Source organism: Vitis riparia, chromosome 1 (assembly GCF_004353265.1).
Source record: "Vitis riparia cultivar Riparia Gloire de Montpellier isolate 1030 chromosome 1, EGFV_Vit.rip_1.0, whole genome shotgun sequence".
NCBI lineage: Eukaryota > Viridiplantae > Streptophyta > Magnoliopsida > Vitales > Vitaceae > Vitis > Vitis riparia.
This window is the reverse complement of record NC_048431.1, coordinates 745,994-770,760: the sequence shown is the minus strand read 5'-3', so window position 1 is coordinate 770,760 and position 24,767 is coordinate 745,994. Positions and strand designations below refer to the sequence as shown.

The following is a 24,767-nucleotide window of genomic DNA, read 5'->3' as shown; positions in this document are numbered from 1 at the left end:
ATTAAACGTTTATAAAAAATTTAAAAAAAAAACACTCTAAACAATTCTTCAATTTTTTAAAAATGATTTTTGAATTTTGTGAAACATTTTATTTTTTTAGAAAAACGTTTTTTATATTAAAAGTGATTCTCAGACATCTTTTGATTATGAAGAATATATATAACTCTTCAATGATGTTCTGAACTAGACTTTATTAGGAAAAGTTGTAAAATTTTCTAAAAGTCATCTTTAAGCTAGAGGGGTGTTTTAGATTTAGAGATTTTTTTTTTTTTTGAAAAGAATTCTTAAAGATATAAAAAAAAAAAAAACAAATTATTTTTTAAACAAACTCTACAAATTCGTGAAAATTTTCAATTATAGTTTTTAGGTTAAAAAACTGTTTAATTTATCTTTTTAAAAGAATATAAAACTATTTTCAAACATGACCGATATTCCTTCAAATTGATGTTTGACTTGAAAGATCTTTAGATAAACCCATCATGCTATATCAAATCAAGATGAAAGCATTTTTTAAGTTAAAAAAAACTGTTTTATCTTTTTTAAGAATATAAAACTATTTTCAAACATAACCAATATTCCTGGTAAATTGATCTTTGACATGAGAGATCTTTATATAGACCCATCAGGCTCATTTTAGATCAATATGGAATTTTATGCTGAGCATATTACTTGGAAAGCTAAAAATAAAAAATAAAAAAACACTAAAAATAAATAAAATTTTAGAAAAAAGTAAATATGTACAATCAAATGTCTTCATCGTATAAATAAAATGATACCTTTGTAAAATAATAGTAAAATGATACCTTTGATTGAGGACATAATTTCATACTCAATTGCACCATACATAGTTTCCTAGGAAAATGCAGTAATCCTAGAAAAGAAATAGCAATCCAACAGTACGTTTTGGGGAATCTAGAAGAAGGAAACGATGAATTCAGGTTGTTCTACAAACCTGATTCTTCCTCGTAGATGTATAATGATCAAGAAAGATCTTCCAACTGGCCCTGGTTATATGAATGAATACACGGAATATGGTGAACCAAACGGCGAAATTGACCACCGTTTTTCCTCAGCCCGGTCACAAATGTTCGGGGCATATCGTACAACAGCAGCATTTGGAGGTGAATGAGCTTGTCAATACCTCTAGGGACCTGCACCAGCCTGCTGCAGTGGCTTATGATCAGCTTTTGTAGGCAAGGCAATGTGCCTTCTTCCATCATGATAGACCTCACCTGTTCCAATTGCTGAAGGTCTAATATCTTCAGCTTCGGAAATTTTCCGGAGTTGAAGTCCAACTGGGTTCCAGTGTATGCATCAAGCAACTGCAACTCTGTCAGATTTGGGAGGTTTTGAAGAGCTGCAATCGGGCTTTCTGTGAGTGAAGACCATTTTAGGCGTATTCTCTCCAGGTCATGTAGAGAAGTTGCCCACTGTGGAAACCTATTCAAGGGCCCTTTGAGGTACAAGCGTTGAAGAAGGGGCGGTGGATTGGTCATTGCATCAAGCTCCAGAGGCTCCTCCTTATTAAGGGAGGTTACATTCAAGGAGTGGAGATTTGGCATCTTTTCAATTGAGAGGCACAAGCTCGTCCCATTATCTTTTGCTAGTTCTACAATGCCCAGCTTCCTCAACTGCGTAAGATTGTCGAGCCCTTGTATCATTCTGTGCTCCCGACTCATTCTGTGCTGCCCACTCGCCTTTACAAATGATAGCTTTTGTAGGTTCTTCAATGCGCCGATCCTCTTTGGTGCCTTGAACCCCTGGACAATATCAAAAGGTAGGGCACTTTCCATATTGTAGCGATAAACCAGCAAATGGCGAAGTTTCTCAAGTTGTAGGACTGCTTTGGGTACCTTTGTTACCAGAGTCTGCTTAAGATCCAAAGTCTCAAGGTGATGAAGGTCACCCAGGGTCCCTGGAATGCTCCTTATATTTGTATTCCTCAAACTCAAGTACCTCAAGAGCAGAAGATCTTTAATTACACCCGGAAATTCTTCCAAAGGAGTGCCCTGTATGTCCAGGACCTTCAATAGTTTGAAGTTGGAACCAATCTTTACTTTGCCTATACCGAAACTGAAGAAGGTTCGAACACAGGGTAAGTCCTGAGACACATCAAAATCTTCCTTCTGAATAGATAGGCGCCGGGTTTTCTCACTCAAGTTCCTTTCTGCTCCTGTACAAACAGAACAAAAGTTCTCCTCTCGTGAGACTGAGAGAATCATCTTCAGCATCAGACTATGAACTCCCACACTTTTTGGCCTTCCATCAAAATCCATTTCATTTACCTTTATCAGACTCCTGTCAATCAGCTCATTCAGATACTCTTCCCCAACCTCTTCAGATGTCTTGCCTCCTTTCTCTATTACAAACCCTTCAGCTATCCATAGCCGAATTAACCTTCTTCGCTTAACTGGGCTAGTCTCAGGAAAGATGCTCATGTACAAGAAACAATACTTGAGATGGAAAGGTAAATCGTTATAACTTGCAGACAGCACTTTCCTAATATTTGAAAGGCCACCACTGCTTCTCAATTCAGACTCAAGGCTATCATGTAACATTTTCCACTCATTTTTAGTTGGAGCCTTAATGGACAAAAGTCTACCGATTTCAATAATCCCAAGTGGTAATCCATCACATTTCTGTAAGATGGATTTGGAGAATTCCTCCAAGCCTGAAGGACATCTGCCATTTCTTGAGAAAGCTTTCTTATAGAAGAGTTTCTCAGCCCTTTTCGGTGACAGTGGCTGAAGCTTGTGGATATCAATAGAATCATCATCTCTGCAAGAATTAGCTATATCGCCTCTCCTTGTAGTGATAATTATTCTACTGTCCTTACCATTTGGCAAGGCAAGTCTAATGGACTCCCAAACATCTTTTACCCATAAGTCATCAAGAACTATGACATACCGTTTGTTGTGGAGAAATTTTCTCAGCTTATGCGTCAGAGCAACCACATCGGCCCCCTGTGTGATTGTACAGCCGAATTTCTCCACTAACAAGGTCCGTAATAAATCGAGTTTGGTTTTGGACTTTGAAGCAGTGGTCCAGACACGGCAATCAAAGTTGTCTTTCACCCCCTCATCCTCATACACTTTGCGGACAAGAGTGGTCTTCCCCAGTCCAGCCATCCCCACCACAAACATCACCTCAAGCCTCTGTTTCGGTTTCAAGGCCCAGGAAACCAGCTTCTTTGTAGGCTCCTTAATGCCCACGATATCAACGTTATCTATGAACAAAGGAGCCACTCTCACAGGAAGGTATGTGATACTGCCAGTATTGGTTGAAGAGGAGGCCAGTGTGGAATACCTCTCCTTTGTCTGCTGAATTTTTTTGAGACTCCGGTCAATTTCCTTTATCAAGCCGTTGATGGAGTGACGCAGTTTCAGGCGGCGCCACACTGATTCTTGTTTGAGTTTGAACAGGTCAAGAGCATCCTCGATTGCAAAAGCTTGATCGCGGACCTCTTCAATCCAGTTTGTAAATTGTTGACTACGCTCTTCCTTTGAATCAGCATCTCTCAGCAAGGCCTGAATGTTCCTCAGCTCGCGTCCTAAATCTTGGAGTGAGTTTTTGATATTTTCCTGCAATTTCCATTCTCTAATTGCAAAAGCTTCGAGTTTTACTAGAAGAAAGCTCAAAGTACTCGCTGCAATCCCTCCAGTTATTTCTGGGTCGACCATTATCTCTCTCTTTTCTCTGAAATCGGCAAATTGCTGCAACAATATTCGGATCCACTCATATGAACTACCATCGAGTTTATAGTCAAGCATACATACCGAGTCAATACATACACTCTCATTCTACTTTTCTTGAATAACATTCTCAAACCTTATACAATAAAAACAAAAGAAAAGTAGTAGAATATGTGTAAATAAAAAGACGTGGGCATATCACATGTTCTCTCTCAAGGGTTCAAGGCAATACATGTTTGGTTCGAGAGAACCACGAAGCATAGATATTGGCCTCGGTAGAATGTAAAATGATGCCATCTTCCACGGTAGAATATCCCCAATTGCTGTGGCTTTTAAAATTCATGTGGTGGAGATTGGCTGAGTTTGATGGATGCCTTATTATTCGAAGTCTAAGGCGTTGGATTCATCAATTTCGTGTGGGCCATACAAATAAATTGCCGAGTCTCTTTTTCAAGTTTTGGGTCAAAATGACGCATGGATTAAAAAAAAAATTAGATTTAACCACTTTATCAATCTTATTTTCAAAGTAACATATTTTATATCACGTGGACTCGTGTGATAAAAATATATTTTTTCTTTCAAACTGTTAATAAAAGTCTCGATTAGCAAGTGAGGTTTCATTTTTGAACTAAAACCTCAAATACCAATTGATGTTTCAGTTTTTGAACTAAAGCCTCAATAATTAATTGAAGCTTCATTTTTTTTAACTAAAATCTCAATTGATAACTAAGACTTCATTTTTAAATTAAAATTTTAATTACCAATTGAGGCTTCAATAATATTTTTTAAAATTTAATTAAAAACTATTAAATTATAATTTATTATTGAAATTAAAAATCTATGCTTTAATAATAGATTATTTATATTTAAGCTTAAAAATCTAGTATTACTTCAATAAATATAAATTGATAAATAGAAGATATTATAAATGAATATTTTATTTATTAATAAATTAATAATTTTAAAATAATAAATTTATATAACATATCTATATGATATAAAATTGTATAATTTATTAATTTCAGATATTTAATTTGTTATTTTTTAAGGTATTAATTTATTTGTATTATGACAAATTTATCTTTATCGAAATAATGATATACTCCTAATCCGTAGTTGCCAACTGAGGCTTTAGTTAATATATATTTTTTTACTTTAAAATTTAATTAAAACCATTAAATTACAACTTATTATTGAAATTAAAAATATATACTTTAATAATAAATTATTTATATTTAAACTTAAAAATCTAGTATTACTTCAATAAACATAAATTGATAAATATAATACCATAAATGAATATTTTATTTATCAATAAATTAATAATCTTAAAATAATAAAATTATATGACATAGAAATAAGATATAAAATTTTAAAATTTATTAATTTAAGATATTTAATTTGTTGTTTTTTAAGATATTAATTTATTTGTATTATGACAAATTTATCTTTATTGAAATAATAGTATACTCTTAAGTTTCTATATATAGACTTTTTGATAAAATTAGTTGACAAAATTAGTTAGAAAAAGTCTACTAAAAAAATATGATTTTTAGTAGGTTTTTCAAAGTCACAAAAAATACTCATTAAACATTTATATGCTTGGAAAAAAAACATATATAACCTCATATGTTTCCACAAGGAGAGAAACCTATGGATAAATTTGACATAATACAAATAAATTAATATCTTTAAAAAAACAACAAATTAATATCTTAAATTAATAAATTATACAATTTTATATCTTATTTATATGTTATATAAATTTATTATTTTAATATTATTAATTTATTAAATAAATAAAATATTCATTTATAATATCTTTTATCTATCAATTTATATTTATTGAAGTAATGCTAGATTCTTAAGCTTAAATATAAATAATTTATTATTAAAATATATATTTCTAATTTCAATAATAAACTATAATTTAATAGTTTTTAACTAAATTTTAAAATAATAAAAAAAATCTTAATTGTCAATTAAGGCTTTAGTTTAAAAATGAAGTCTTTGTGAATTGAGGTTTCAGTTAAAAAATGAAGTATCAGTTAACGACTACGGCTTCAGTTCAAAAATCGAAGCCTTAATTGACAATTACGGTTTCAATTTAAAAATAAAGCCCTAATTATTAATTGAGACTTTAACTAAAATTTTGAAAAAAAAAAAATTTATGACATGATTCCTAGCATTTGAACATAAGTTTCATAAAATAATTAGATGTAATATTTTTTTTTTAATATACGGCATTTTGACCCAAAACTCCTCTTTTTCTGCGTACCAAAACCAAAAAAAAAAAAAAAAAAAAAAAGGCCTATCAATTATTCACATGGACCCAGTCTTCTCCGTATTGCTATTGCATTGGTGGCTGGGTGTACCCTTGAAACCAGTGATTTTTTAACTGATGAATTGTCAGGGAAGATGACCAGTCAATGGCATTAATTAATAATATGAAAAGAACCATCACATGCAGCTCAAGAAAATCAGTATTGATGTATTGGAAGCTAGCTAGAGTCTTCGTATTGGAAGCTAGCTAGAGTCTTTCCCGTTGGGAAGACTTGGATTATTTCCAAGCTCATAGCAGGGAGAGTGGACAACTTGATGGGGCTGATTTGAGACGTCTCGGGCAGCTAAAACGAAGCTGCAGTAGAGGATTACGGACGGCTAGTGCAGGGTGTCTTTGGTATGGCTGGTTGCAGCTACAGAGTTTTGGGTCAAAATGTCCCATGTGGTGACACATTCATTGACTGCAAAAATACTAAATATAACTCTTAAATCCCTCAGACAAGAAAAATTAAACTTTGTTAATATGAAAGATGCAGTTTAAGAACATAAAAGAATACAAACACCTATGAGTCTATAGACTTTTATATATAACATAGATAGATTAAATGTGTATTAATATGTTTATTCCTATGGAATAGTAATATTATAATATTTAATTATTAAAAAGATATATCATATGTCAGAGAATAAAATAACATTTTATAATTTTTTATTTACATTTCATTAACTTTATATTTTATCATTTGCTATCTTTAATGTATTTTTACAGTAAATAAACCTGGAATTTGACTATATCCTGAATAATTAATCAATATATCTATTATAGGTCATTAATTAATATAACAAGTGACATGCCAAATGGTTGGTTTGGAACTATGGTGGGCAACCCATTCCCACCTTTTTCCAAAAGGCCTAGTGCAGCCCCCCTCCCAGATACAAACCAGTTTGACTGGTCAAAGTTTGATAGTGACAAGTTTAATACATGTATTATAAACTATATTATCTTTTATTAAACTTTCCTCCAAAATCATATAGATGTAATCCATTTTTATGATTTTTTTTTTTTTTACCAAATTTTCATCAATATCAATATTTCTTCCAATATTTGCATAAAATTGTACCATCGATGCCAATATTTCTAGAACTCAAGCCAAGCTCGTCTAAGATTTTGGGGCCAAGTCCAACACGACAAACATTTATACTGGTCATAACCCAATCCTATCTTTATTTTTGGGTTCAGTGAGGTTTTTACGAGTCACATGAAAATTGTTATATCTTTATATTTTGTCACAAAATTGTCACATGAGAGATTGTTAAAACATTTTGTTCAAACATTCCTAGGCATTCAAATGTCATTTTGCTCCTTTGTTTCCTAAATTGATTTAATGAAAAATTGTTTTTGGGCATTTGAAAATGTTGGAAACTCTCCTCCTTGTTTAATAGGATTTTTGAAATGTTTTCCAATGGTGAAAATTCTTCATAATGTTGGCACTTGTTGCCCTGCCTACCACATTCTTTGGGCTATCTAAAATAGGTGCCATCTGGATTGCCTTCTCTACCACATTCTTCTCCTTTTCTTTGTTATATGTGTTTTAGATTGAGGAATTTCTAGAATTAATTTCTTCTTAATTTTGAGGTACTAGAGGTCATATTCTATGCCCTTGCACTCATGATAATACGTTATTCAAAATACTAAAAATTCAAAATTAATAAAAACTTTTGAGAAAATATAACTAGATGCATTCAACAATTAACCTTTTTTTTTACAGGAAAAAAAAAAAAAAAAGGTAAAAAACAATCAACCTTACAGAAATCATCTCAACGATGAGAGTTCCGAACACACAACTAAAGCTGATCTGCGTACAAATGCTATTGCACCATATATAGTAACTATAGGAAAATGCAGGAATGCTAGTAAAGAAATAGAAATCCAACATCAATACATTTTAAGGAATCCATTATGTCATACGGACCAGATTCTTGTACCCATCGGTCATGAAAGATCTTCCACCAACTTGCCCTCTTTGTATGAACCAATATGTGAAATACGGTGAAGGAGATAGCGAAGTTCACCGCCTTTTTTCTTCAGCTGGGCCACGAATTTCTCAGGCATATCGCAGAGGAGCAGCTCTTGGAGATGAATGAGGTCGTCGATACCAACAGGGACCCGCTCCAGCTCACTGCATTTCCTTATTATCACTTTTGCAGGCAAGGCAATGTTCCATCTTCCATTCTGATAAACGTCAGTTTCAATTGCACAAGGTCTAATATCTTAAGCTTCTGAAATTTTCCCTTGTGAAACTCCAACTGGGTTCCAGTGTATGCATCAAGCAACTGCAGCTCCATCAGATTTGGGAGATCTTGAAGAGCTTCAACCGGGTTATCTTCTGACAGCGAAGACCAATTTAGGCGTATTCTCGCCAGGTCATGTAGAGAAGATACCCACTTTGGAAACCTTGGCAAGGGCCCTTTGAGATGCAAGCGTTGCAGAAAGGGCGGAGGATTAGTCATTGCATCAAGCTGCAGAGGCTCCTCCTTATTAAGGGAAGTCACATTCAAGGAATGGAGATTTCGCATCTTTTCAATTGAGTGGCACAAGCTCTTTCCATCTTCTTTTTCTAGTGCCACAATGCCCAGCTTCCTCAACTGTGTCAAATGTTGGAGCTCCTCTATCATTCTGTACTGCCATCTCGCCTTTACAAATGATAGCTTTTGTAGGTTCTTCAATGCACTGATCTTTTTTGGAACCTTGAACCCCTGAACAGCATCAAAAGAGACAACACGTCCATTATTGTAGCGACAAACCAGCAAATGGCGAAGTTCCCCAAGTTGTAGGACTGATTTGGGTAGCTTTTTCACCCGAGTTTGTTTAAGATCCAAGGTCTCAAGCTGCTTTAGGTTACTCACGGTTTTGGGGATGCTTCTTATATCTGTATTCCTCAAACTCAAGTACCTCAAGAGGAGAAGATCTGTTGTTACACTCGGGAAGGCTCCCAATGAAGTGCCCTGTATATCCAAAACCCTCAGTCGTAGGAAATTAATCCAACGAATGTTTACCCTACCTGTACTGAAACTGAAGAAGGTTCGAAGACGGGGCAACTCCTGAGAAATATCAAAGTCTTTCTTCTGGATAGATAGGCGCCGGGTTTTCTCAGTAAAGTTCTGTTTTGCTCCTGTACAATGTAGAGTACAAAAGTTCTCCTCATGTGAGAGTGAGAGAATCATCTTATGCATGAGACAATGAACTCCTACACTTTTGGGCCTTCCATCAAAATCCATTTCATTTGCCTGTATCAGACTCCTGTCAATCAGCTCATTCAGGTACTCTTCCCCAACCTCTTCAAGAGTTTTGCCTCTCTCCTCTGTTACAAACCTCTCAGCTATCCACAGCCGAACCAGTCTTCTTCGCTTAACTGGTTTATTTTCAGGAAAGATGCCCATGTACAAGAAACAACACTTGAGATGGTAAGGTAAATCTTTGTAACTTGTAGACAGCACTTTCATCATATTGGAAAGGCCACCACCGCTTCTCAATTCAGATTCAAGGCTATCGTGTAACTTTTGCCACTCATATGCAGTTTGAGCCTTACTCTTCAAGAGTCTGCCGATCTCAATAATCCCAAGTGGTAATCCATCACATTTCTGTAAGATGGATTGGGACAGTTCCTCCAAGCCTGAAGGACATCTGCTATTTCTTGAGAAAGCTTTAGTATGGAAGAGCCGCTTAGCATTTTCCCAAGACAGTGGCTGGAGCTTGTGGATATGAATAGAATCATCATCTCTGCAAGAATTAGCTATGTCGCCTCTCCTTGTAGTGATAATTATTCTACTGTTGTTACCATCTGGTAATGCAAGTCTAATGGATTCCCACACATCTTTTACACAAAAATCATCAATAACCATAACATACCGTTTGTTGCGGAGAAATTTTTGCAGTTCGTGAGTTACAGCAACCATGTCTGCCCCCGGTGTAATTGAACAGCCAAATTTCTTTGCTAACAAGCTCAATAAGATTTCGAGTTTGGTGTTGGACTCTGAAGCAGTGATCCAGACATGGGAATCAAAGCGCTGCTTCACCCTCTCATACACGCTGTGGACGAGAGTCGTCTTCCCCAATCCAGCCATCCCCACCACGAACATCATCTTAAGTCTCTGCTTCGGCTCCAACACCCAAGAAACCAGCTTATTTCGGGGCTCCTCCATGCCCACAGTGTCAACGTTGCCAAGGAACAAAGAGGCTAGTTTCTCATGAGGATATGTGTTGTTGCCAGCATTGGTTGGAGTGGAGACCAGCTTGTGATACCTCTCCTGTATCTTCTGACTGTTTTCCAGACTCCTGTTAATCTTCTCTATCAAGTCGTTGATGGAGTGTCTCATTTTCCAGCGGCGCCGGGCTGATTCTTGAGTCATATCAAGACTGAGCAGGTCAATGACATCCTCAATGTCATAAGCTTCTTCCCGAACATCTTGAATCCAGACTTGGAATCGGTGATCATGCTCTTTCTTTGGATCAGCATCGATATCTTTCTGGAGGGCCTCAATGCTCCGCAGCTCGTGGCGTAAGTCCTGGACTCTTTTCTTATTATTTCCCTGCAAGTTCCCTTCTCTAGTTACAATAGCATCAAGTTTTTTCAGAAGAAAGGTCACAGAACCGGCTACAACCCCCCAGCTATTTCTGAGTCGGCCATGATCTCTCTCTTTTCTCTCAAATCTACAAATTGCTGCAACAGTAGTACACAGTCCTTGATCAGTATGATATTTGATGTGAAGACATGACTTGAAAGGCAGACCAAGTCAACACATATATGGAAATCCCACCATCCAACTTGCCAAGCAGGAATACCATTCTTTCATCTCTTCGGGACCAGACTAATTCTCCTTTTGAATAACATTCACAAACGTTAAACTGCAAGAACACAGAAAAGTCGTATAAATATATGTAACCCACTCGTTTTCTCTCAAAAGTTTAGGGCAATCTAGCTATCTAAAGGTATCTCTTCATGTCACTGGTCCACGTAGAATTAATCTTGTCCTGTGTTTTAACAATATTAATTGAATTTTTCTTTTCTGCTGTAAACTGAATCTGACAATCCCATGAATTTAGTGGAGTATTGACTTAGTTCGTAATAAAAGTCTTTGGTTTCACAACTTTTGAAACACAACTTATTCATTTGGAAATGGTTCCATAGTAATTATATGCAATTTAGCAAAGACAATATGGTAATATGGCCGCCTTCCTAGCTTCGTCCAAATATTTTCTCAAGAAAAATCCAGTCTGAAAGTTCCATGTGATCAGCCCTTTGACTTTGGCCTTCGTACAATGTAAAACGTGCCGTCTTCCATGTTTGAAAATTCTGAATTGCGTGGCTTTTAAAATTTATACGATGGAGATTGAACCAGGTGGATGCTCACAAGGCCTTGGGTTCATCTACTCCAACCAAACACGTAAATTGCCGGGTCTCTTCTATTGGATACCAAAAGGAAAAAAAGAGTCCACCAATGAGTCACATAGAGCTTAAAAATCAACATAAGACCCGGTCCTCTCCGTGTTGTTATTGCTCGGAAGCTAGGCATAGGACCCAAACATTGATTTTGAAAAGGAAGGGTTTTTTAACCTCTACAGTAAATTGAAAAAAAAAAAATCTTAGAAAGGGGCAATGGTAAATATATGGAGGAATCTAACAATTTATTTGTTGGTTGTTTCATGAGATTTGATAGAGATTTGAGTTAGTCCCGATAAAAGCTTTGACAACTTGAAGCACACTTAGGTGATGTTTGTTTTTTTACTTAATTTTAAATAGAACCTTAATGTTTAATAATGTTAAATATTAGATTATTTGTTTTTGTAGTATTTTATTTATATTAAATATTAAAAAGTTAAAAAAAAATCAATATGTTATTTTTTTCTATTTAGAAAAAGCTGCATATTTTGATTTTTTTTCTATTTAATAAAAAATTTATAATAAGTCATAAAAAAGTAAAAAAACAAACAACCTAAATTCTGAAAACAAATTGTTTTCAGCAAAAAGTTAAAAAAACAAACACCATCTTAACTTGTTAATTTTTAAATTAATCGTAGTGAATCCACCTAAAGTTAATGTCACATATCAATTATATCTATATATATTACTTATAAAAGTATGATTTGTCATTTTTTTTCTCAAAATTGTCGTTACTTACAATCAAGCCTAAAATAACTAAAATCAACCAAAACCAAATAACTTAGTCCATTATATGTAAGTTCATCAAACCCAACTCATATACCATTATTAATTAATATTAATTTTTATATAAGCTACTAACCCAACTCATAATCTATACGAAACTAATCTAAAAATAATTCAAGCATTTTAAGTCCAACACCCCAATAAAGCCTACCTCACCCATGAGTAAAAGGTAAAATGAAGATTAATTGAATTAATCTTGTCCTGTGTTTTAACAAGATTAATTGAATTTTTCTTTTCTGCTGTAAACTGAATCTGACAATCCCATGAATTTAGTGGAGTGTTGACTTAGTTCGTAATAAAAGTTTTTGGTTTCACAACTTTTGAAACACAACTTATTCATTTGGAAATGGTTCCATAGTAATTATATGCAATTTAGCAAAGACAATATGGTAATATGGCCGCCTTCCTAGCTTCGTCCAAATATTTTCTCAAGAAAAATCCAGTCTGAAAGTTCAATGTGATCAGCCCTTTGACTTTGGCCTTCGTACAATGTAAAACGTGCCATCTTCCATGGTTGAAAATTCTGAATTGCGTGGTTTTTAAAAATTATGCGATGGAGATTGACCGAGGTGGATGCTCACAAGGCCTTGGGTTCATCGACTCCAACCAAACACGTAAATTGCCGGGTCTCTTCTATTGCATACCAAAAAGGAAAAAAAGAGTCCACCAATGAGTCTCATAGAGCTTAAAAATCAACATAAGACCCGGTCCTCTCCGTGTTGTTATTGCTCGGAAGCTAGGCATAGGACCCAAGCATTGATTTTGAATAGGAAGGGTTTTTTAACCTCTACAGTAAATTGAAAAAAAAAATCTTAGAAATGGGCAATGGTAAATATATGGAGGAATCTAACAATTTATTTGTTGGTTGTTCCATGAGATTTGATAGAGATTTGAGTTAGTCCCGATAAAAGCTTTGACAACTTGAAGCACACTTAGTTGATATTTGTTTTTTTACTTAATTCTAAATAGAACTTTAATACTTAATAATGTTAAATATTAGGTTGTTTGTTTTTATACTATTTTATTTCTATTAAGTATTAAAAAATAAAGAAAAATCAATATGTTATTTTTTTCTATTTAGAAAAAGCTACATATTTTGATTTTTTTTTTATTTAGTAAAAAGTTTATAATAAGTCATGAAAAAGTAAAAAAACAAACACCACCTTAACTTATTAATTTTTAAATTAATTGTAGTGAATCCACCTAAAGTTAATGTCACATATCAATTATATCTATATATATTATATGACATCCCACATCGGATAGGGGGGAAAGTTCCTGGCGCTATATATGTAAAGGTTTCTCTTAACCAAATAGATGCGTTTTAAAGTCACGAGGACCCCTTTGGGTCCAAAGCGGACAATATTTATACGGTTGGGAGTAGGTCGTTACAAATGGTATCAGAGTCAATTCCCGACCTCGGTGTGGGGGTGGGTTTGTTTGGCCCCGTAAGTGGTGTTTGTCTGTTTGGCTCCACAATCTCGTGGGACACAACAAGGACGTTATGTTTGTATAGAGGGGTGTTTGTGACATCTCACATCGGATACGGGGGAAAGTTCCTGACGCTATATATGTAGAGACTTCTCTTAACCAAATAGATGCGTTTTAAAGCCGTGAAGGCCCTTTGGGTCCAAAGCGGACAATATCTACACGGTTGGGAGTGAGTCGTTACAAATGGTATCAAAGCCGATTCCCGACCCCGGTGTAGGGGTTTGTTTGGCCCCATAAGGGGTGTTTGTCTGTTTGACCCCGCAATCCCATGAGACATAACGATGACGTTGTGTCTGCATGGGGGGATGTTTGTAATGTCCCACATCGGATAAGGGAGAATGTTCCTAGGGCTATATATGTATAGGCTCCTCTTAACCAAGTAAACGCGTTTTAAAGACGTGAGGGTTTGGGCTCAAAGCGGACAATATATACATGGTTGAGTATGGATCGTTACAAAAACTGTCACGACCCAAAATCCACTTCAAGGGCATGATGGTCATTTCACACCTCAAACCCAAAGGCTCAAAGTGGAAACGACACAAACATTCGTATTGTAACTGGAAATTTACCAATTACCAAATTCCTGAGTAGTATGACAAAATTCTAAAATCTCCAAGTATCAACTTTAAAAAAACTAACACATCAATCAGAGTGTTATTGTCCAAATAACTCCAAATTCAAATAATTTAAACGGAAATTAAATTTTAACATCTAAACCATGTCCAAAAATAAAGTTTGAACCAAAATCCTAACAAAGAAAAAAAAATCCCAAGCCTAGCCATCACTTCTCGCCCGAACTGAAAGTACCTGAACAATTATCAACAAAGAGGCATGAGCTTAAAGCTCAATAAGGAACATCAATGTAGTTTCATGGATCAAACATTTTCAATTGTGCTTGCAAATATGAGATATAACATATACTTATTTTCATAAAAATTTTTGAGTTCAAAATACTAATACATTCAAACTTTTCAACAAAACTTTCTCATATACATTTCAAAACAATTTCTCATCAAAACCAAATCAAATACATTCAAAATATCTTTACTCTGGTTATCAAATAACAAATGGTGCCCAATTAGGTAAGACTTCACAAATGAGTGGCTAGTTTCAAATTTGTTCTAGTTAAGATGAACAAAACCAAATATCAACAATTATAACTCGTTAACTAGGGTCATAAAGTCAACTATTATAACCCGTTTATTAGGGCAATATAATATCAACTATTATAACCCGTTGATTAGGGTCATACAAATGTCAATAATTATAACCCATTGACTAGGGCCATAGGAACCAAAGTCAAACACTTTATTTCATTAATTCAAACTTGCAAAACAAAATATCATATCTCCAAAAAATTTCATTTTTCATAAACGAAGAAAATTCTCAAAAAAATATTTTTCATACAAAACACATATTTGATTCATGCAAAAAGATAAAAATAATATTTTTACACTTTTCAAAATACAATATAAAAAGGAAATTATTTTCTTCTGTAAAAATCTACATTAATTTCCCTTACCTTGAAAAAACACTCAAAATCTTGAAGTATTTAACTCTGAAGAATTTCTTATTCACCTAACATAATATCATACACAATATTGATTATTGATTATTTATCCAAATATATAAATTTGAAAATTCTAAAAATATTTTATTTAGTATTAAGGATCCTAATTAATTTCTCATATTAATATTATTATCATCCAATATTATTTTCAGCTTCCTAAACAATAATTTATTTCATTTTTTCTAACTTATCTAAAATAAATCTTTTAAGAATATTTATTTGCATTAAACTATTATTACTATTATTTAAATTTCCTATCGAAACTTAACAAATACCCCATTCATTTCTTTTTCTTTTTTTCAACATGTCCAATCCTTCTTACGCTTCGTTCATCATTTTTTTTTCCTCTCTAAAGTCAAAACTTTTAACCTCCATACTCACAATTTTATGTAATTTTCACATCCAAAACTATATAATTTTTTTAATTTTTTTTTTTATCTAGATCTATTCATTTGAGTAATCAAAATTTATTGATCTCTATTAATAAATCAAACTATGTTCATAAATTTTTAATCTTTTTGACTTAGAAATTAATTAAACGAACTCTAATCAAAATTGAGATATTCCAAAGAATATCTAAAGTGTTTAAAACTAATTAGCGAATATAAAATATTAATTTAAATATTAAAAATCTTACCTGAAAAATTGATCTTCAAACCTTTAACCTTATGCTCTCTGTGTAAAAGAGTTTTCTGAATAGAAAATATAGGAAAGATATAATTTATATATAAGGGTTTTAAATATGAAAATACATTTTTATCCTTATTAAATTACTTTAATTAATTAATAATTTCTAAATTATGATTTTACCCCCTAAATTGGTTTGGTGCATTACATATTACTTATAAAAGTATGATTTGTCATTTTTTTTCCTCAAAATTGTCGTTGTCGGTACTTACAATCAAGCCTAAAAATAACTAAAATCAACCAAAACCCAATAACCTAGTCCATTATATGTAAGTTCATCAAACCCAACTCATATATATATAAGCCCATCCAAATCAAACCATTATTAATTAATATTAATTTTTATATAAGCTACTAACCCAACTCATAATCTATACGAAACTAATCTAAAAATAATTCAAGCATTTTAAGTCCAACACCCCAATAAAGCCTACCTCACCCATGAGTAAAAGGAAAAATGAAGCAACCATGTAGGGAAGGTCTTGCTAAGACTAGAATGCCTCCTACCAATAGTATTTGTAATTCGCAAAAAATGGAATTTAACACATTCTATGATTTTTCTTGCCATAACTCTTATAACTAACAATGAATTCTTGTATGTGGAACCTAACACCCTACCATATTAGGACCTAGAACTCCCTACCTTCCCCAAAAAACACAAATCAAAGATTTGATACATGGCTCCCTTGTGCATTTTTTAGTGCAAGTGAAGACATTAAGCATATATGATAGAAGATTTTTAACGTAAAAGACATCAAATCAAAGATTGAAAGAGATCTTCATTAAATCCCTTGATTGTGATCTCATACTTCATTGGCAATGGAGAATTACATGTATTTGAATTTTTAAGATAGACTTAATTGTGAATAATTAGGTCTTCATGGTGATTGTTTTGTCACAAATCTACAAATTGCTGCAACAATATTAGGATCCAGTACTTCTTGTTATGGTTCATGTGAGCGTTGAGTTTATAGGCAATTACACATACAAGTCAATACATAGAATTCCACCCTCCAGCTTGCCAAGCAGTAATACTCTATTCAGATTCTCCCAAGGCCAGCCTAATTCTCCTTTTGAATAACATTCACAACCATTGTACAGCAAAAACACAGAAACGTCATAGAATTAGCAGGTGTACGTGTGTGTAAACAAAACAAGTGGGGGGTGCCCAAAGGTAACCCACAAGTTCTCTCAAGAATTTTTGGGCGATCTTGTTGGGTGTTCTAACAAGAATGCAATTTTTTTTTCTCTCCTGTATACTGGATAAAGATTTGAGTTAGTTCCTACTAAAATAATTGGCAACTTGGGACACACAAGCTTGTTTATTTGCAAATTGTAGCCAATCCACATGAGGTCAAATATGTTACATAATAATTTATTATATGCAAGTTTCGCAAGATAATATAATACTATGGCCTTTCCTAGCTTCTTAAAGATATTTTTCTTACGAAAACCAGTCGGGCAGTTCCATGTGAACCCTTTGACATTGGCCCTCCTTACATGTCAAATGATTCCATCTTCGAAATTTCCCAGTTGCTCTGATTTTAAAAATTTATGTGATCGAGATTGGCCGAGTTTGATGGAAGCCATGTATGTTAATTCCAAGTCAAGGTGTTGTGTTCATCAACACTTCGTATAGGCCAAACACATAAACTGCTAGGTCTCCTTTTCTGCAAACCCAAACAATGAAGGAGCATATCAATATTCAATCACCCAAAGTTTAAAAATTAACATTGGACTGAGTCTTCCCCCATATTGCTGTTGCTTGGAAGCAGGCATGGGACCCTTGAAAATACTGGTTTTAACTTCTAAGAATGCCACTTGCATGTACAATTAATACAAAACCAATTTCATAAACTAAGCGTCAGGGAAGATGTCCCCAAAGAGTTGTTGATCCAAGTATTATCTTCGAATTGTTTAGTGTCCGACTATTTAACTATTCTACACATTTTTTATCAACTTTATTCCTAGGTTTGCGTGAAGTGCCATTAATATAACTTCATATCTTTTTACTCTTCACAAAATTTTTCATCATATAACTCCAATATGAATAATTCTTTCTGGTGACAAATGGTTGCATTTATCGACTCTCTTTGTGTTCAAATGTCATGGACGTTTTGATAAATGCATTATAAAGTTAGAAAATGCGTCTTTCTTGACAATAATTATGTTGAGGAAAGTTGATAGCACCTAATGTCCTACAAGTAGTATCAGAATTAAGGTCAAGGGTTCGAACCCTATAGATGTCGTACATAACAAAATTCTACAATCAATGGATCCGTAAAAGTTGTATTTGAGCTTAAACTTATTTCAATAAAATCATAAGTCAAAAGTTCCATTAAAATCAAACCATGTGAAATTCAAAAGAATCATAGACAAAGGAGAAAAGAAAGCTTAAGGTTTCTTATTATAATCACTTGAAAAATATGTATAATACAAATAGAATTTAAATAATTTTACAATCAAAAATAAATATAAAGACTAATTTATTCTCACCCCTAAAAAGAAAAATAATAATTTTAACATAGCAAATAAATAACTAAGAGGATGTCAAAGTTTTCAAATTTTCTATAAGCTAAAATGGGTGTTTTTAGGTCCAGTAAAAAAATGTTTTTGAAACAATTTTTAAACAAAATCTCAAAAATACTATTTTCAGTGAAAATTTCACAACTCTATTCTTTAATTTAAAAAATTGTTTTATATTTTTAAAGAATATAAAACCATTTCCAAAAATAATATTCAAACACAACTTATATTATCATTAAGTTAAAGTTATTCATTAAAAAAAAAATCATTAACTTATAGAGATTTTGAAAGAAACATGTTATACTATTTCAGATCAAAATCGAATTATATGCGGAGCACACTACTTAGAAAGCTGAAAATAAAATAATTAAAATTTTAGTGAAAGTAAATACGTATAATTAGATGTATTCATCGTATTAATAACAACTTCTACTATATTTAACATTATAATAATCATAAAAAGATACCCTCTATTGAAGACATAATTTCATAGTCAATTGCACCATACATACTTTCCTAGGAAAATGCAGTAATCCTAGTAAAGAAATAGCAATCGAACGATACATTTTTTGGAATCTAGAAGAAGCAAAAGATGAACTCCTGCTGTTCTACAGACCTGATTCTTCCTCACAAATATATAACGGTCATGAAAGATCTTCCAACTGGCCCTGTTTATATGAATGAATACACGGAATATGGTGAACCAAATGGCGCAATCGACCGCCATTTTTCCTCAGCCTGGTCACAAATGGTTCGGGCATATCGTGCAGCAGCAGCATTTGGAGGTGAATGAGCTTGTCAATACCTCTGGGGACCCGCACCAGCTTGCTGCAGTGGCTTATGATCAGCTTTTGTAGGCAAGGCAATGTGCCTTCTTCCATTATGATGGACTTCAGCTGTTCCAATTGCTGAAGGTCTAATATCTTAAGCTTCTGAAATTTTCCCGAGCTGAAGTCCAACTGGGTTCCAGTGTATGCATCAAGCAGCTGCAGCTCCACGAGATATGGGAGGTTTTGAAGAGCTGCAATCGGGTCTTCTGCGAGTGAAGACCATTTTAGCCGTATTCTCACCAGGTCATGTAGAGAAGATACCCACTGTGGAAACCTTTCCAAGGGCCCTTTGAGGTACAAGCGCTGAAGAAGGGGCGGCGGATTGGTCATTGCATCAAGCTCCAGAGGCACCTCTATATTAAGAGATGTCACATTCAAGGAATGGAGATTTCGCATCTTCACAATTGCGTGGCACAAGCTCGTCCCATCTTCTTTTGCCAGTTCTACAATGCCCAGCTTCCTCAACTGTGTAAGATTTTCTAGCCCTTGTATCATTCTGCGTTGCCGACTCATTCTGTGCTGCCCACTCGCCTTTACAAATGATAGCTTTTGTAGGTTCTTCAATGCGCCCATCCTCTTTGGTGCCTTGAAACCCTGAACAATATCAAAAGGTAGGACACTTTCCATATTGTAGCGATAAACCAGCAGATGGCGAAGTTTCTCCAATTGTAGGACTGCTTTGGGTACCTTTGTTACCAGAGTCTGCTTAAGATCCAAGGTCTCAAGGTGATGAAGGTCACCAAGGGACCTTGGGATGCTCCTTATATTTGTATTCCTCAAACTCAAGTACCTCAAGAGCAGAAGATCTGTAATTACACTCGGAAATTCTTCCAAAGGAGTGCCCTGTATGTCCAAGACCTTCAATAGTTTGAAATTGGAACCAATCCTTACTTTGCCTATGCCGAAACTGAAGAAGGTTCGAACACAGGGTAAGTCCTGAGACACATCAAAATCTTCCTTCTGGATAGATAGGCGCCGGGTGTTCTCAGTCAAGTTTCTTGCAGCTCCTGTGCAGACAGTACAAAAGTTCTCCTCATGTGAGACTGAGAGAATCATCTTCAGCATGAGACTATGAACTCCCACACTTGTCGGCCTTCCATCAAAATCCATTTCATTTGCCTTTATTAGACTCCTGTCTATCAGCTCATTCAGGTACTCTTCCCCAACCTCTTCAAGCGTCTTGCCTCTTTTCTCTATTACAAACCCTTCAGCTATCCATAGCCGAATTAGTCTTCTTCGCTTAACTAGGTTATTCTCAGGAAAAATGCTCATGTACAAGAAACAATACTTGAGATGGTAAGGTAAATCATTGTAACTTGCAGACAACACTTTCATAATATCCGAAAGCTCACCACTGCTTCTCAATCCAGACTCAAGACTATCATGTAATATTTTCCATTCATTTTTAGTTGGAGTCCGTCTGGACAAAAATCTACCAATTTCAATAATCCCAAGTGGTAATCCATCACATTTCTGTAAGATGGATTTGGAGACTTCCTCCAAGCCTGAAGGACATCTGCCATTTCTTGAGAAAGCTTTCTTATAGAAGAGTTGCTCAGCCCTTTGCGGTGACAGTGGCTGAAGCTTGTGGATATCAATAGAATCATCATCTCTACAAGAATTAGCTATATCGCCTCTCCTTGTAGTGACAATTATTCTACTGTTCTTACCATCTGGCAAGGCAAGTCTAATGGACTCCCACACATCTTTTACCCATAAGTCATCAAGAACTATAACATACCGTTTGTTGTGGAGAAATTTTCGCAGTTTATGCATCAGAGCAACCACATCAGCCCCCTGTGTGATTGTACAGCCCAATTTCTCTACTAACAAGGTCAAGATATTAAGTTTTGTTTTGGACTTTGAAGCAGTGATCCAAACATTGCAACCGAAGTGCTGCTTCACCCTCTCATACACGCTGTGGACAAGAGTTGTCTTCCCCAGTCCAGCCATCCCCACCACAAACATCACCTCAAGCCTTTGTTTCGGTTCCAAGGCCCAAGAAACCAGCTTATTTGTAGGCTCCTCAAGGCCCACAGTATCAACGTTGCCAATGAACTGAGGAGCCACTCTCACAGGAAGGTCTGTGTTGTTGCCAGCATTGGTTGAAGTGGAGGCCATGCTGTGATACCTCTCCTTTGTCTGCTGAATGCTTTGGAGACTCCGGTCAATATCCTGTATCAAGTTGTTGATGGAGTGACGCATTTTCAGGCGGCGCCACACTGATTCTTGATCGAGCCTGAACAGGTCAAGAACATCCTCGATGGCATAAGCTTGATCGCGGACATTTTGAATCCAGACTGTGAATTGGTGATCATGCTCTTTCTTTGAAGCAGCATCTCTCAGTAGGGCTTCAATGCTCCGCAGCTCGCGTCCTCAATTCTGGACTGCCTTTTTTATATTTTCCTGCAAATTCCACTCTCTACTTGCAAAAACATCAAGTTTGAGAAGAAGAAAGCTCACAGCACTACCTGCAATCCCTCCACCTATTTCTGGGTTCATTCTCTCTCTCTCTCTCTCTCTCTCTCTCTTCTCACAGATCTACAAATTGCTGCAACAATATTAGGATCTGCTCATTGATATGGTGCGAGCATTGAGTTTATAGTCAATTATATATACACCAAGTCAATACATAGAAATACCCTCCCAACTTGCCAAGCAGTATGACTAACTCTTTCGTGCCCTAAGACCAGCCTAATGCACCTTTTGAATAACATTCACAACCATTTTACAGCAAAAATACATAGAGAAGTCATAGAATTAGCAGGTGCATGTGCGTGTGTAAACAAAACAAGTGGGGGGTGCCCACAGGTAAGTTTCCTCTCAAGAGTTATAGAGCAATCTTGTTAGGAGTTCTAACAACAATGCAAATTTCTTTTCTCCTGTATACTGAATAGAGATCTGAGTTCCTACTAAAAAATTGGCAACTTGAAACACAACTTGTTTATTTGCAAATTGTAGCCAATCCACATGAAGTCAATGTTACATATTGATTAACTATACGCAATTATGGCCTTTCCTAGCTTCTTACAGGTATTTTTCTTAAGAAAACCAATCGGAAAGTTCCATGTCAAGCCTTTGATATTGACCTCCTTACATGTAAAATGATTCCATCTTCAAGGGTTGAAAACTCCTAGTTGCTCTGCTTTTAAAAAATTTTGTAATGGAGATTGGCCGAGGTTGATGGAAGTCATATATTCCAAGTCAAGGCATTGCGTTCATCAACTGCTAGGTCTCCTTTTCTGCAAACCCAAACAGTAAAGGAGCATATCAACAAATTAACATTGGACTGAGTCTTCCCCCATATTGCCGTTGCTTGGAAGCAAGGCATAGGACCCTGAAAACACTGGTTTTAACTTCTTATGAATGCCTCTTGCGTGTACAATACAAAACCAATTTCATAAATTAAGTGTTAGGGAAGATGTCCCCAAAGACTCCAGGAGTCTATGCTGTAAATAATAAGAAAATAAGCATCACATACAACTCAAGAAACCAGTATTAATGTGATGGAACCTAGAGTCTTCTCCATTGGGAAGACTTTGATTATTTCCAAGTTCACAGGTTTTTTTGGTACTTATGGGGTCATTTTACTGCTTCTTCAAGACAATTTATTAACCTTTGTGTCACTTACATGCAACAGTCAGAAAAGAAAATGGAGAAATTTCCAAGTTTTCTCACAATTCTTATACTAATCCATGGGTCAACATGATTTCATTGCTGGGTGAGAAAAGCATTTCATTTCTTAATAAACCTGATCCTAATATGCTCTACATAGAATAACAGTTTCCATTGATCCTATCATCCTGTTTGCCAAACCGAAACTATATTAACAAGCAAGACCTCCACTTTGTTCATTCCAGTAATAACTTGAAGGATGAACAGGAGCAGTTCCTTGTACAATTTAAGAACTAACTGATCCACATTGAGGTTTGAAGCAATAAGGATTTCCTCCTCACCATGGTTAAACCTTCCCCTAGTCCCACCTTGGCTGCATTAATATGAAGGATAAAGAAAGTGAATGGTATTGGCAAGAATGGGAGGGAATACTCTCAGTTGGTCAATAGTTGGTCAATGAAGCTTAAAATCCTGTCTTGGAATATCATAGGGGCAAATGACAAGGAAAGATGAAAAATAATCAAGTCTCTTATCTTCCACAGAAAGTAGATTTGTTTTGCTTGCAAGTAACCAAGGTGTAGGAGATGATCTTGAATTTTATGACAAGCTTAGGGCTAGAGGTAGGTAGATTCTTAAAGTGGGGTGTTGTGGAAGCCAGGGGAGCAGTTATGAACTGTGAGGATAATAAGGTGTTAGAATTGATTGGAATGGAAAAATGCATCCAATTCATAGACTATGAGGATAATTTTTCATGGGTGTTCAGTGGGGTTTACCAACTCAAGGGAGAGACCAAGAAGAGTTTTGGGCAAAGCAGGGGATATCCTTAGTGTGTGGGAGAGGATTTTAATATGGTCAAATACCCAAGGGAAAGAAGGGATTGTAACAAACTGTTTTCGGCAATGAGATGCTTTTCTGAGATGATAGATGAGCTAAATTTGCATGATCTTCCACTAGTTGGAGTCCATATACATGGACTGGAGGCATAAATAAACACCTTTAGTCAAGGTTTCTACCCTGGCATTGGAAGATTGGAAGAACCATTTCAATAATATATTACAATGCCATTTACCGAAGTCAGTTTCTGATCGCTCTTCTGTTTAATTTGTTGGATGAAGGAGGGACAGCAAAAGGAAAAGCCCCTCTTCAAGTTTGAAAAAATGTAGCTTAAAGTGGCAGGGTTTAAAGAGCAGCTAAAATTTTGGTGGATGAGTTATAACTTTAAGGAATCATTCAGCTCATTCTTGCCTCTAATCTAAAAGCTCTCAAGAAAGATTTAAAGGTGTGGACTAAATAGATATTAGGGAACATGGATATTAGGAAAGAAGAAAGCTTTAGTCCTGATTGACTATTGGGATTCCAAGGAAGCAATCTAGTCAATGGAGAAAGTGGAGGCTCCAAAAAAGGTTTTGAAAAGTTTAGCAAGTGGGCTTTGTTAGAAGAAATTGCTTGAAGACAGAAATCAAGAGAATTATGGTTAAAGGAGGGTGACAAAAATACCAATTTTTTTCATAAAATGCAGAAGAATGAACTTAATTACAAGCATAAAGATGAATTAGGTAAGGCTCTTGGAAGATTCTGAATTGAAGGGGGTAGTTCAGAATTTTCTATCAGAAATAGGGAATTGAAGAACTAGCATCAGTGAGATGTGCTTCGAGGTCTATTCAAAGAGAGGATGCAAGGTGTTTGGAGAGATTTTTTTAAAGGAGAAGGCCTTTGAGGCTTTGAAAGGATTGGGTGGGGATAAAGCCCATGACCTGGTTGGCTTCTCCATGGCTTTTTTGAAGTTTAGCTAAGAAGTTGTGAAAAACAAATTGATTTAGGAAATTCCATAAGCATGCCATTTTTT

The 24,767-nt window shown here is 35.1% G+C and overlaps 2 protein-coding genes across 2 annotated transcripts; both read right to left on the bottom strand.

Moving 5' to 3' along the window:
* Positions 1-980: 980 nt before the first annotated feature.
* Positions 981-3,680, bottom strand: LOC117914354 (disease resistance protein RPM1-like). Its single transcript, XM_034829662.1, has one exon. It carries the CDS (start codon positions 3,678-3,680, stop codon positions 981-983), a length of 2,700 nt encoding a protein of 899 aa, XP_034685553.1.
* A 4,491-nt stretch (positions 3,681-8,171) lies between these two features.
* Positions 8,172-21,511, bottom strand: LOC117914345 (disease resistance protein RPM1-like). Its single transcript, XM_034829650.1, has 2 exons — positions 19,165-21,511; positions 8,172-10,696 (listed from the first exon to the last, which is right to left on the bottom strand). Exons 1-2 carry the CDS (start codon positions 21,509-21,511, stop codon positions 8,172-8,174), a joined length of 4,872 nt encoding a protein of 1,623 aa, XP_034685541.1.
* Between the last annotated feature and the right edge of the window lie 3,256 nt (positions 21,512-24,767).